This window comes from Lutra lutra, chromosome 1, assembly GCF_902655055.1.
Source record: "Lutra lutra chromosome 1, mLutLut1.2, whole genome shotgun sequence".
In the NCBI taxonomy this organism is placed as follows: Eukaryota; Metazoa; Chordata; class Mammalia; order Carnivora; family Mustelidae; genus Lutra; species Lutra lutra.
In genome coordinates, this window is record NC_062278.1 from 100,556,390 (window position 1) to 100,571,477 (window position 15,088).

At 36.4% G+C, this 15,088-nt stretch overlaps 1 protein-coding gene across 8 annotated transcripts in view; it reads left to right on the top strand.

Moving 5' to 3' along the window:
* NAALADL2 (N-acetylated alpha-linked acidic dipeptidase like 2) overlaps positions 1-7,822 on the top strand; it is a 1,357,959-nt gene extending 1,350,137 nt beyond the window's left edge. For all 8 annotated transcript variants that reach the window (XM_047730769.1, XM_047730776.1, XM_047730785.1 and 5 more), the window contains one exon: positions 3,398-7,822. In XM_047730769.1, the coding sequence (XP_047586725.1) occupies positions 3,398-3,596 (199 nt within the window). In that variant the 3' untranslated portion in view covers positions 3,597-7,822. The remainder of the gene's footprint in view (positions 1-3,397) is intronic.
* Positions 7,823-15,088: the final 7,266 nt, after the last annotated feature.

Consider the following 15,088-nt stretch of genomic DNA (forward strand, 5'->3'; position numbering starts at 1 on the left):
TTTAAAAAGAGTGTTCTAATTGTGGAAACAGATGCAAATTTTTCTGAGTACAATTTGTGACCAGAAAATTATACATGATCCACTTGCCACTCCGTTTGGAAGATGTTTTTCCCCCTCCCATATTCAGGGAATATATGTTTCTTAATACAAATTTTATACCTGAATTCAAGAATATTTGGAATCTAGAAAGTACCTTTCTTGCTCTGCTCTATTTAATTCGTATAATGCCAAGTTTACTCACAGCACAAAAGTCAAGGATCTTGGATTATTAAGGATAGTTCTTATTTTAAATTATCTGTTTTGAAAAATTCAATGAAATACCTTCTGAGTTTAAGGATCTTCTGCCCTACTACCTCCCACTATGTACTTATTGTTAACTTAAATTTTTCTCCACAATCAGAAATTTAAGACAGTTTTATTCTTAAATATTTAAAGCTTAAAATGCAAAACAAAGTGGATTGATGTAATTTATACCAATATGATTGAGGATCTACTAAGTTCCCATCACTGAACTAAGCCTGATAAAAAATTAGGTAATTAAATCACCATGACTGAAGATCTCCTGTATTCACAACACTAAATGAGACCTGATAAAGAAGTAATGTCTTTCTCAACCCTATGTGAAAGCAATGATATCATGGCATATCCTTGCAAATATAGGGTGCAGTGTCACATAGCAGAGAAGAAAAGACACTGAAAAGATGTGGAAGTCAATATCGTCAGAGACCAGTTAGATACATAAGGAAAAGAGATGACTTGCAGGATTCTGGCATGACTGATTAGGTAGATTACGTAAACCACAGAATACAAAGTGGTAAGTTTGGGAGAAGCTGAGGTAGAGGAGTTTGGAGGAGATAGAAAACAAGAATTCAGAACTCTCTCTAAGTGGAGGTTAGTGTTAGGGAAAGTATAAGGTAGCTAAATCTGTACCATAGCCCTTCATCTTTTCAAAATTAACCATCACTGTGTAACTCACACCTTTGTCACCTTTCATCTGGACTAACTGGTCCTCCAGGCTTTATATTACAAAGTGATCATGCCAAATAAAATCTCATAACCTTTCTCTTTTGCTTAAAACCTTTCACTGCTTTCTTATGCCTTTCAGAAAAAGTGAGATGTCCTTCACTTGGTACAGAAGGGTCACTAGGATGGCTGGATATCTTCTCCCAGCTCCTCTATAGCTGCCCGCTGGCCTTGCACATTGTTCATACAGAAACACTGACATTGATTTACTGGGCAGACCAAACTATTTTAGAAATGTGTACCTTTGGATATACTATCCCTCCTGCATAGGGTGCTGTTTCTGCTTTCCACCTTGTTTCCTTTCCTTTGTAACCTGTGCCTTTGTAACCTGTGACTCAAGAAGATGCTCAAATATTCTCTATTATGAAATTTTTTCTGACCCTTTTCAATGGCAACACGTCATCTGTTATCATTGCACCTTTCATTTTTAATTTGATAGACACCTGTATTTTAATTATTTATATCTGCTTCTCTCATCAGACGATAGAATTTCACCTAGTTTGGGCTGGGAATAAGTGAAATGATGTAATAATCCATAGTTCTCTGCCAAAATGCATCTCTTTCTATCTATCAATGATAAAAGGGACCACAGTAGATTTGCTCAAGGCCAAATTCTTCTTTCTAAGAAATTTGGATAAATTTCAGGGCACCATTTAATATACAGTCCACACTTATGAGAAGATAGTATTCTAAATATCAAATATATACAAAAGAAGAGAGAATGTATAATACATTCTATTATCCAGTTTCAACAATTTTTAACTAATGGTCAATCTTGTTCCATCTATACTGTCCATGGCTCCACTCCCCTTTTTCCTCCCAAATGTTTTGAAGTAAAATCCTAGACACGATATAATCTTTCATTTGCAATATTACTCTATGTATTTCTAGAAAATAAGGACACTTTTTGAAAACATATGATGATAACATCATCACACCTAAAATAGTAACAATTCCTTAATAATTAACAAATCTCCAATTAGTAGTCAATTTTGCACTGCTTCTCATTCTTTTTTTTTTTTTTAAGATTTTATTTATTTATTTGTCATAGAGAAGCGAGAGTGAGCACAGGCAGACAGAGTGGCAGGCAGAGGCAGAGGGAGAAGCAGGCTCCCTGCCAAGCAAGGAGCCCAATGTGGGACTCGATCCCAGGATGCTGGGATCATGACCTGAGCCGAAGGCAGCTGCTTAACCAACTGAGCCACCCAGGCGTCCCTGCTTCTCATTCTTTAAACAGTTTGAGTAAAAGTCTGGTAAAGTCTATACTTCATGACTGGTTGATATGTTTCTTTTGGTCTAAAGCAGTAGCTGTCCATCAGGGGCAATTTTGCTCTGTCAGGGACAGTTTTGGCAGTCTGGAGACATTTCTGGTTTTCACAACTGTTATGGACTGAATGCTTGTATCCTCCCAAAATATATGAGTTAAACCCCTAACCCTAACATGGTGATATTTGTAGGTGCGGACTTTGGGAGCTAATTAAGTTTAGATGAGTTCATGGAGGTGCGGCCCTCATGATGGGACAAATGCCCTTATAAAAAGAGGAGAAGACACAGGATCTCTCTCTCTCTCTCTCTCTCTCTCTGTGTGTGTGTGTGTGTGTGCACCATAGAGGGACTTGTGAGAATGGAAACAGGGAGAAGACTCCAACCAAGAGCCTAGCCATGCTGGCACCTTGGTCTCAGACTTCCAGCCCAAAAACTGAGAAATAAACCTTTGTTGGTCAAGCCACTCAGTGTTGGTATTCTGTTACAGCAGCCTGAATTCAATGACATAACTAAAGGAGAGAGCTACTGGTGTCTAGTGGGTGGGTGCCAGGGATACTGCTAAGCATCCTGTAATGCATAGGACAACTGCACAAAAAAGAATCACCCAGCCACAAAGGTCAAGGAGGCCGAGATTGGCAAACCTTAGTCTGGAGGTTTTTCCTTCGCCTATTTTTTATTGCAATTATTTGTGGACTAAGCAGGGTGATTTGTCCTACAGAGTTTCCCATGGTTCCCGTTTGCTAATGGCACATCATTGCATCATTTAAGGTATTTCTCTGTCTCTCGTATTTATTAGCAATTAGATTTAGAAGCTTCATCAGATTCAGATTCAACTTTTTCAGCAAAACTACTTCATTCTATTTCACAGATAGTATTGTACACTTCCATGAGGGGGCATATAATGTCTAATTATCTCTCATCACTATAGGAAACTTGATGACCCATGTCTGCATCCAATTCATGAGAGGTTGGAAAATGATGATATGGTATTTTTATAATTTCTTCATTAACTGAAAATGCCACTGTTTCTTGGAAATAGTTATTATGATGTTTGATATGAAAAGAGCATTGTGCCTACGACATTTACACATTCCTTATTTCTCTTTAGAAATATCCTGTACCACCTTGATGAGAAGACAAGCCAGTTTTCAATCCTCCTGGAGGCACAGGAGCGCTGCCAGTTACTTGCCTCAAATGAGAGCCTTCAAGAAGCCCTGTCAGAGGTGCTGAACAGCATTAATTCAGCTCAGGTTTACTTCAAAGCAGGACTTGATGTATTCGAGGATGTCTTGGCTGGAAAGAACTGAGTAAACTCTCAGCATTTAAAAAGTTTGTTTACAATTCCTCAAGCAAAAGCTCTAATCTAACCGGATTTTCTGACATTGAAGACTTTCCCCCCAGTGACTTTTTATACAAGTCTAAAGCTATTATGACATCGTGTTTTTAAATGTACATATAAAAGAGCATTTTGCACATTTAATATTTTCTTATATCGACATCTCTGGATATGTCAAAGCGAGTTATTGAGATAATCCTTAAGATTTATGTATTAAAAAGAAATCTGCTGTATTTTTGTATATATAAAATATGTGGGGGGAAAAGTTCCAAGATGTTCTGGACAATCTTCACTGCTAGGGATAAAACATATAGGAATGGAAGTCAAAACATATAGGAATGGAAGCTATTAATGACCTAGTTTCTGTAATAGAAATGGAGAGTTGATATGATTTCAGATTAACTTCACTAGTAAGTATTCAATATGAAGAATTCAAGTATTCCGACTGACTGATTGGTCGACCAAAACCACTTTGAATGTTTCTATTTTATGAAATGAAGTGCCTGTTCGTAATACAACTAGATGTAGTAATACACTGGTTATGAAATTGTATTTTTTAAGTATTAATGAAAAAAAGAGCCATAAACATTCCAGGGGAAAATCTCAAAGTAGCTGCACAGAGCAATTTAAATGCAAATTTTTTCCTAACAACTTATAAGGTGACTAGCTTTGAAACCCCTAATTTGCTTCAGTTGATTTTGTACAAATTTCAGGAGTGATATATGTCTTATGAGGGAGAAAATATTTCTGATTTCTTCTTCTGTTGGTTCTGTTGGAAGCACTGAAACCCAGCTACTCTAAAATGAAAGCATTTTGCATCGCTATTCCTTCTTGTATTTTTTTCTGAAACTCCTTCCTGTAAGGCGGTTTTAACAGAAAACCATGTAATTTCCACAAGAAAGTAGCAAAGTTTCTCTTTGAAAACCCGAACTATCTTGAAAAGCATCAAATTGCTATTTCTGCCACTGACAAAAAGGACTTACAATGAAAGAAATAGTTGTTTGATCAATGGAAAACTTCTTAATTCTGTGAAGAGGCTTTTGATATTTTTCCTTCTTTATCCTTCATTGTGACTAAGATGAAAGTGTAGCAAATATTCATGCTTCTAATTTTATGCAGAAAATACAGTGTTACTACAAGAGTGTGTCTTTCCCACACTTCAGTTTTCTCCTGTGGAAAATGAAGTTTTTCATACTGACATTGTCATGAAATGGCCCCAGCATCCACTGTTTCCCCAAAAGCCCAACATTCTGTCTGTTCGGTGACAGTTTGCACTTTGAGCTTTATCCTTAGAAATGTTCTTTTGGTATTGAATAAAGCAATTCCCCTTAGGAAACGTACCCTCAGTATATTTTATGTGAATTGTCTCCACCTAACACAACACCCAGACACACTTCCCTTTGTAGATACTCCACCAGAGCAACATTACAGCCAAAGCTTGTATGTCGAAGTCTCCAGTTTTTATGGATAAGCGTGAACCTACTCTTGGTTTAATGAAAAGCTACAGCTGAGGGGAAAGAATTAATCAGTATTGATTAATTGATTTATAAGGGTCAGCTGTTCCTATCATAAGTAATGTTGATATGCTCAAGGCAAAGAGGAGAGTTGATGCAATTAGCTGGATAATTCAAGCAGAAATCCATTTTCCTATGAGTTGCCTGTGTACGCATATTTTTAAGTGACAAATGAAACTACCTTACACAGTTTTTTGGAAACCAGTGTGCTTGTTTGAAAATATTTCCTATGTTGAGGAGTATCTACAAGGAAAAGCTAAGAGGACCAGCTTCTTGTGTGCCTCAGTGTCAGTGCCCTGATTTCTGGTCCACAGAAATCAATAGCAGAACAGAAGGGAAAGACACACACAAACACTGTTCAGGGCCAAATAAGAGAATGCTTTCTACCGAGGGATCCTCCATATTTAATCAAGCTTTCATGTGTTCCTTCTAGTTCTTCATTATAGCTGAGGTTAATATAAACCAAACGACATTTTGAAGATGAAGCTGAATTTAAAGCAAGCACAAGCAAATAATCATTAGTTTGGTAGTTTATCATTTGAAAACAAAATCCTAAGGACACTCACTCCCTTAGTCGGTAAGACTGTCGAGAGCACAAAATACATGTTTGTACGTTTTTGTCTAAAAATTGCATACCTACGTAAACCACATTGCATAGATAAAAATCTCAATATTATGTATTCTCCCTTCTAGATTATATATTTGCTATTTGAAAAAAAAGCTAAAATTAACTATGTACTAATGTGTTTTTATTAGTCTATTTAAGAGATTATGTGAAGAAAGTAAATTATAATTAAAACGGATGTCCACTAATTCTATGGATGCTGCTTTAGATCTTCGACTACAACAAACCTCTTAACTAGAACATCACTGCTATGGTGTTCCTCTAAATTTATATCATTTTAATTTTTTTTTCCTTAACAAATCCAAGTAGATAAAATCCTATGCAAATTAATTACAAGTGTTTTTGGTGAATTGATAGTAGGTTCAAACTGTTGCGGAGATATCCGGGTGGCTGGTACTTCTCACAATCCTTCGTTTATAGAATGGTGCCAGGGCACAATGAGTCACAAATGGTTATTCTCCCAAGAAAATATGGCATACATTCACCACTTAAATTTGGGTTCAAGAAAGGTATGCGTGAGCTACTACCCTTTGTGGAAAAGCGGAGGTTGCATGAAAAGAAAGCCTGAGACATTCTGGTCTAAGACCTAGGACATTACCTTTAGCCAGGGAAAGCATTGTCACTCTCATCAGTGGAAGTGAGTGAAGCCAAAGTGATTAGCAACATGATATAGTCCATGGGTTAGTTAGTAGCAAAGACACTAAACTAAAAAACACTGGAATTTAAATTTCTCTGCTTTTTCATGCAATATGTCCAGTCCTCTCCCTGAGGTGCTAGGGCTACAAATGTTTTTTTCCAGTGCATTCTATGTAACTAGCAATTTAACCAGAGGCTATATGGGATGGAATCCCTGCTTTTAATTAAGGGTTCGTTCATTCTCTGACTATAGACGGAACTGTCTATAGTTCCCTGTCCCTAGAGGGAACCCAGGAAAAGGACACCAAGACTGGGTACTTGGGAGAAATGTCTCTACATGACACCAGGAAGGAGAACATTGAGTAAAATGCTTCTAAGAGAGGACGTTTTAGCTTTGTATTAAATCAGCAGTCTAAATCAGTATTTCCCAAATATGGATTTGGAGGAGTGAGGCCTAGGAATGCTCATCTTTAGCAAGATTGCTCAGATAATATTCAAGTACACTGAATTTTAAGTTTAAGAATTTCTAATCTACACTGATCCTGGGTCTTGAGAAACATTACTTGGTAATATATGTAAATAAAGAGTCATGATAACAGGAAGGACCCAAAACTTTGCTGTTAATGGCACCATTAGAAGAAAAGAGACAGAGAGAAACCATTGCATCTCTAAAAAAAAAAAAAAAAAAAGGATGAAAGGATGCAGACACAGCTAACATCTGTGCCTACTACATGTCAGGCAGTATTATAGACTTTTTCACATATTTGTTTCTTCTAACTGAACCCCCACAGTAACCCATTTTAGAAATGAAGACATTTGGTTGAGCAACTTGTCCAAAATTCCACAGCTAATAAAAATGGCTGAGGTGTCTCCCTGCTGGGTTCTCTGGTATTCAGTCCCGTGTTCCTCACACTGAGTGCTGCAGAAAACATCAGAAGAATTTTTTGGTTATAGAACGTGATGTAACTGAAAATTTTAATGTATTTCTGCACAACTGATCAGACTGTGTAGCCTGCCGTTTTACTAGTTTAATTAAAGAGTTTGAAGAAACAAATTACATCATTCCCTATGATGTTGGCCCACCCTAGCAATGGTGGGCGTATGTAGATAAATTAGAAGCTATCTATAAAAGCATTAAAAATAAGTGTACCATTGTAAAATATCATGGTAACTAGATGAAACGACATAAAAAGAGACGAGAAGCCACATATTTCACAATTTCCTCCTCAAAATGCCTGTATAATTTCGCTGAAAAAAAAAGAAGAGCAGGTGCTGGGATTTACAACCACAGTTTTATATCATCCTTAAAGCTTCAGAAAAACTAATTGACTTTTTAAAATACATACACACACACAATACACACACATACACACACACATACACGGCATACAGTAGATTTCCCCATTGAAAAAATAGGTGCATGAAAATAAAATAAATAATGATCTGTTACCATCTGCCTAATAATGAATCAGCAACTTTGCCTCCAATGAAAAACTATAATTATTTGCACAATAAATTGGTAGACCTAGCCAAAAATGTTCTCAAGAGACATTCTGTGGAATGTGTAATTAATTACTCCAAAAATTAAGCTTTCTCTGAGGGTAGCACATTGTCATCTCATTGGTTTAATAGGCTATTTAAATGTGCCTTAGCCATACATTCTCCTAGTAGAAAAGAATTATTTTAAACTGCCAATCCATGTGTTGAGTGGAAGGGAAATGGATCCACATATTCCAATAAATACATCAGCAACATAACTGTTCCATCACAAGATCATGAATGTAACCCAAGGGAAAGCTAAACAATGTGCTATTTGAGAAAAGAAATACTCTGCCTAGTTTCTAGTGAATTGGTATTTCTTGCATAAATTTAAATTGTGGGCTTAAAACAGCCTCAGAATCTGCTATTCTGAAAGATGTTTAAAACTTCACGTATAAATACTTTTCATTTAAGTGAGTTTTATGCAATTCAGAATTACAGGTGACAAGAACTTGAAAAGACAGTTGGAAAAGAAATCTTTAAAATGTAGCCTTTTTCTGGTCATCACCATATTCACTTAATTTCCTGTTTTCTCTTTCTATCCATACTCTAGCAATGGGATTAGTGTATTTAGGATCTATTCATCTCAGTATATACCTATCTGTTAATCAGCCAGAGCTTTATTTCCATAATTTCAAGGTATACATTTCCATTCTACTTTGAAGGTATACACTGACATGCCTTTAGCTTACTTGGGAGTGCCAAGAAGCTCGAGACCTTGCTTATTATGAGATGATATTTTTCGTAAAGACATTTATAATCTCATATTCAGATTGTATCTAAATTTACAAAGCAAGGGATTAAACTGAGGCACTTTCAGGTAGCATTCAAGAAAAAGGAGCTGCTTCAAATTTTAATATGCTTCTGGTTAGATTACTCCCTGTTTGGATTATATAGTTATATAATTTTCTGTAACCAAAATGGTAATTTTGAGGTTTTCAGCCAAAATCCAATCACTGAAGCCAACGAAATGCATGGCTACTCTAATTTCTTAAGCAGGATGCTGTCAAGAATTAATTCAGGAACAGTTGATCCAGTGCTCACATCTAGACAATGTTTTAATGAGTATAGACAGAGCCTAACAGTATTGCCTCTACTTCCTTTGATGTTGTAAACCAATAACCACTGAGGTAGCTTTTCTCAGAAGGAAACATTTTATTTCCCAGGGGCTAATTAATATGCACCACCTCAGTCCCCAGAGAGCTACACAGGTGTCTGTACTATGCCATATGTCATGTGCTATATTCCAGCAAGCTCAAGAGATTAATATACAATCATTATTATGAATTATTATGTTGCATTGAAGTTAATGTCAGTCTTTTGTTCTAATTAAAGTACAAACTTGGCATCTGAATAGAAGCTTAGCTAGAGAAGTGAAGTTAGAGTCTCTGTTTTAATGAACTACATATATTTTTCAATCAAAATGTGTAATTATTTAATTATCTGGTCTGCTCAGTAAGTATATAATTCTTTCTTTAAATAATCTTAGTCAATATGTTACTATGCAATGAACATTCTCAGAGTGTTTCATCTTTTGAAATTCTTAGCCATTGTCAAGTCATGCTTTCATTATATTTGTGGTACTGTTTTATTCCTATTAATAATTATTATTTCTTTATCTTTACATCAGGCTGCTGCACATGGACTACCTTACTCTGAAAGTCAGAGAAAAAATGTGATTATAGAGGTAGTTTTATCATACCTGTTTAATAAGAAACAAACACACAAGCAAACAAAATATTTTACCATACCATTGCAAATTGTCTGTAGGAAGCAAAATACCCAGATGGTTAAGTGTAGCTCATTTAATTATATTCCAAAAAGGTTATAAATAAGTCCATTTAGAAGTTGAGATAGGACTCTATTAGGTAATTTAGTGTTTACATTTCACACAGAAAGGTTTAGTGGCAAATATATCACACACATTTTAACTTGTTACTTGGAGAATATGAGTAGACTATATTCAGAAAAGAAGAAAAAAAAGATTTCTAGGACACTTTGAAGGGCTAGTTTGTTTTTGTAGACCTCTAGAAAAATCAGCACATTATTTTGATAATTGTTTCCTATATGTGTTTAAAATGTTAATATATGCCATACATGTTTAATCATGCCTTCAGTGTAGCAAAATTTAGATATGTAAAATACTATCATAAATAAAATGTCTCAATTGCAAAAAATTGTAAAAAAACAGTAAAATAATATGGTCTTTAAGAACAGTGAAGAGCAGGGTAAGATTTAGAAATTAACTTGGGATAAAGTTGGAGGACAATCTCTTCAATTAAATTTGCTTTGATTAAAAACAAGTATCTCTCAAGGGGTATCTCAATTACTAAATTGCACTAAACTATTATAGTATTGAATATTGTTCAAAATAATTTGATTATCATGTGTGATTCAGAAATCTTTTCTTCATACAGAAATTTCATTGTCATTGTCTTTGCTGTGACTGATTTTTAATGATGTTGATTTTGATGACATTGTCCGTGATTTTAAAAAATTACTATGTAGGTTGGAATGTCTAATTTCTATGATGCGTGGATGCCCATCAGGAACTTAGTGTTTTTTATACTTAGCCCAGGTGTGGTCTATTTATTTTACTAATGTTTTAATGTATTATTCCCGTGACTCAATATGCAGCTTACAAGGGAAAGTATGTTGTGATCTGGAGTGACCAATAAATGGGTTGGAACACCACATACATTAAGGATATGAATGAATATTTTATATTTCAGTCGCTTAAATATTTGCACATAATTAAAAACATAGTACAATGAAATAAAGGCATCTTTCAAAAAACATGTTCTGATTCAGAAATGCAGTGAGTATGTGCAGTGAAATGGTAATGTTTAAAACACCCATCCAAAAATATTAAATACAGTTGAAAACCATTGCTATACTGTGTTTTGTTATGACAAAATATGTAGGATTTTAAATATGCAAATTGCATATTAGTTATTAATGTGTATTCTTAATGGATTAGCTTTATGTAAAGCATATTACACCCAAAGAAGAATAAGCCTTCCCCAGAGAGCATTCCATAAGGTTTTATCATTTTCTTCTTTGCCTTTTGTTGTTTTCTCAAACATGCAGCTCTCCTACTGGGCCATTTAGGTTTGCAGGTTGTGCCAAGTTTCAAGATCAAGTAACAGTACTTCTATCAGCTCACATGCTGAAGAGTTTCGTTTCCTAAAATTAGCTCAAAAAAGGCTGTCAGTTATTTATCACACAAAAAGTGTTCTCTGTTCACATGATGCAGATTTCATTCATTCATTCATCAAACATTAACAACGAGCCAATTCTAGGCCCGGTGCTTGAATGCTTTCCTATCTCAGTAAACACACCAGACTCCAGAGATGCAATGACAGTACAATTCGACCTTCTAGGACCTCATAGGATATAACACTTCAGTTTAGCTAGTAATAATACTAGATGCAGAGGTACTCACACTCAGTGAATGGCAAGGGTATTGACAGAGCAGAACACCATATGTTCAGGATACAAACTTATCTCAGCAGGCCTTCGTTGAGGCTCTTTAAGGAAAATGAGTTTCTAGAGGCACCTGGGTAGCTCAGTGGGTTAAGGCCTCTGCCTTCAGCTCAGATCATGATTCCAGTGTCCTTGGATCGAGCCCAAGCAGGGAGCCTGCTTCCTCCTCTCTCTCTGCCTGCCTCTCTGCCTACTTGCAATCTCTGCCAAATAAACAAAATCTTAAAAAAAAAAAAAAAAAAAGGAAAATGAGTTTCTCAAAAAACCTTGCTATATGATAGTATTTATTGGGGGCTTACCATAGAGTCAAGTATAGATATAGAAAAATGCAGGAGAAAAAAAACTATCTGCAGAATAATATATTATTTTACCCATGAAGTAAAATTAAAATATACAAAATTATATATTATTCATGGGTGTGTGCATGTGTGTGCATATATATATATATATATATATATACACACACATACATACATATATATGTGTGTGTGTATATATCCATATATATATACACAAAGTATGAAAATACAGACTAAAAAAATGAATACCTAATTTAATGCATGGTAGTAGGTGGGAAACGTGCTAAAGATAGGAGTACAGAATACAACTTGACTATAATGTTCTGTTTTTTTTTTTACACAAAAAGGAATCTAAGCAATACAATAAAAGAGCAAAGTGGTAGATTAGGTTATTATTCTCAGTTCTTTACATCCTCCTTTGTCAGTTGGATGGTGGATATATGTGCTGGTTATGGAATTCTTATTAGTTTTCTGGATTAAAAATAAAATCTTCAATGGAACATGAGCTCCCAATAAAACAGTCTGATCGTGGAGCCCACACTTACAACCATGAACCTAACCTGCCTTTCTAAATGACAATTTTATGAGAACAGGCCCCTTCTTCTCTTCCTTTCAACCATACTAATGTTATAAAGGCAGAAGTATTCTTTTAAGGACTTCTGATATCCTAAATGCTCACAGACATACTTTCAGGACAGTTACATTTTTTACCTTTTTTTTTTTTTTTTTAAATTCTTCACTGCTTTCCTATCTCAGTAAACACACCAGACTGTCTAACCAAAAAGTGGAAATCACCTTTGATACTTTCATTTCTCTTTCTCCCTACATCCAGTCTATCAGCTAGTTGTAATGGCTCTGCTGCAAAATACAGCCCAAACTTGCACACTTCTCTGTCTGCACTGCTACCATCCTACTCCATGCCAACCAACATCTGCTCTCCCATGCCCTGCTCTGGCTGGTGTGAGTATTTCAAGCAAAGGGGATTTTATTTTATCATTATTTTTTAAAGATTTGATTTACTTATTTTTCAGAGAAAGAGAAAGCACACAAGCAGGGGAAGCAGCAGGCTCCCCACTGAGCAAGGAGCCTGATGGGAGACTCGATCCCAGGATCCCTGAGCTAGCAGACACTTAACCGATTGAGCCACTCAGGGGGCCCAATGAAGGGGATTTTAAAATAAGAAAATGGTTACAAAATTATTGCAAGAGTCAGTGTAACCAGAAGATGAAGGTACTGTTTCTTAGAGATCTGTAATTGCAGGAAACTGCTAATGACCTTAGGGCTAGAGGAGCTTGAAGGAGGAAATCTGTGATAAGCCAGGAGCCAACATTCTCCTAACAAGTGGAAACTTGGTTGCTACTGGTGGTGGAGCCACTGAGCACAGAGCTTCAAGAACAGGCACAAAGTTGGTTGAAGTCTAAGAGCCCGCACACTCTCTGTTTCTCCTATGAGAAGCATAGAAAAACAAAACTTTCCACACTTTTTAGACTTCTACTCCCTTGCAAGTGCCTGTTATTGGCAGATTGAACTGGAATCCAGCTAGCAGAGGAGGGTCTGAAATGTGTATATAGGGGTTGTATATGGGGGTTGTATATGGGGAGTGTATTATCAGGTGGTGGGGGACACCATTATAGGGGTGTATATGGGGCAGTGTGGGACAGAGTCTCCAAACGGGTCTCTTTTAGCCACTTGTTTTAAGATCCCTTGAATTTTTTCCTAGTCTATGGATGCCACGTACCCACACTATCTTTAATATAATAACTTGAAATGACTTTAGTGTAATATTCCTATACCATTCCATAGCCAATGGAGTGGCTAGCCCTAGTGCAGAACTAAGAGAGCACAAACCTGTGAACACATAGCTATAGTGGATCCTTAAGTCTTATAATAGAGGCCGAACAATGATAACAGGAGAGCAGAGGGTAAAAGTAAGTAAGTCTTATAGAACCCAAGAAAGATTTCTCAGAAAAGGGAATATTTGAGTCTGACCAGTGAATAAGAATTCCTTCGGAGGAAAGGAAGAATGGCATCACCGAGAAAGGGAGCAGTGTATGCAAGTCACTCAGGAGAGAAAGCACAGGGCATTCCTATAATGTTCTGCTTTGAAATCTCTGTTTGTTTTTTATTTTTTTAATTTTTCCCTCAGCTTTGGTAAAGCTTATGATTTTTTATTGTGATTTTTGTACAAAGAGCAACCTACAGACTGCTTATTTATTATTTCAGACACCATTTGATTTTATAAAATCAAATTGGCTAATTTGCATATGGTACATACCAAACAGATTTCCATCAAAATACAGAAGGTGGTTTTCCAGTATCTTCAGCATAAAATGCAGGGCCTTAGGATGATATCGGAGATCCTGCCTGGTGACTCCCACTCCTACTGCTCTTCCTCTGTTCTTGCTGCATCTTTCCCCACATCTCCTTTTCTACTCAAGCTGATGGGCCTGATTTTTCCCGCATGTGCCATCCTTTCTCATGTCTCGGTGACCTCTCACCTGATTTCATTCTTCCAGTCGAATAACTCCCATTTACCGACATATCATTCCCATCTCTTTTCCAAAATAAATCTTATTAATGAAGTCATCTCAACCTGAATTCCTTTGAAAAATTATTCAAAATTGCCTTACAGCACATGATTTTAATACATGGGGCTCTTACATTTCTTGGGATCTGATGACTCAGTTCTTCATGGATTCTCTGGGCCACCATGAATTATGTCTCTGAGACTGTCTTTGATTAAGAATCTAAGAGTTGGTTTCTCTTTTCCCCCCAAACAAAAACAAAAACAAAAGAAAGAAAAAGTGGGGGGAAAAATCCCACCAGATTCCTAGGCAAAATTGATAACAAGCCCAGAAAAGTGGTGGTGATGGACTGGGGGGCAGGGTGGGAAGGATGAAGTATACGAATACAGAATTATTACCTGCAGTTTCAGCTCCAAATCTTTTTTTTTTTTTTTTAAGATTTTACTCATTTTATTTGACAGACAGAGATTACAAGTAGGCAGAGAGGCAGGCAGAGAGGCAGGCAGAGAGAGAGGGAGGAGGAAGCAGGCTCCCTGCTGAGCAAAGAGCCCGATTTGGGGCTTGATCCCAGGACGCTGGGATCATGACCTGAGCTGAAGGCAGAGTCTGTAACCCACTGAGCTACCCAGGTGCCCCTCAGCTCCAAATCTTTTTGCAGTTAAGCTTCTTAGTCAGACGTTGGAAAAGTTCTTCATTTGATATGTTTTGGTCTGTCTGATTTAGGAGGCAGAAAGTTTTGGTCTGCCTATTTAATATTAAAAACCTGAACTACTTGATACTTTGACTATTTGTGTCCTTCTCTGCTTGCTTCAAATATGTGGTAACCTCTTGTCTCCTTT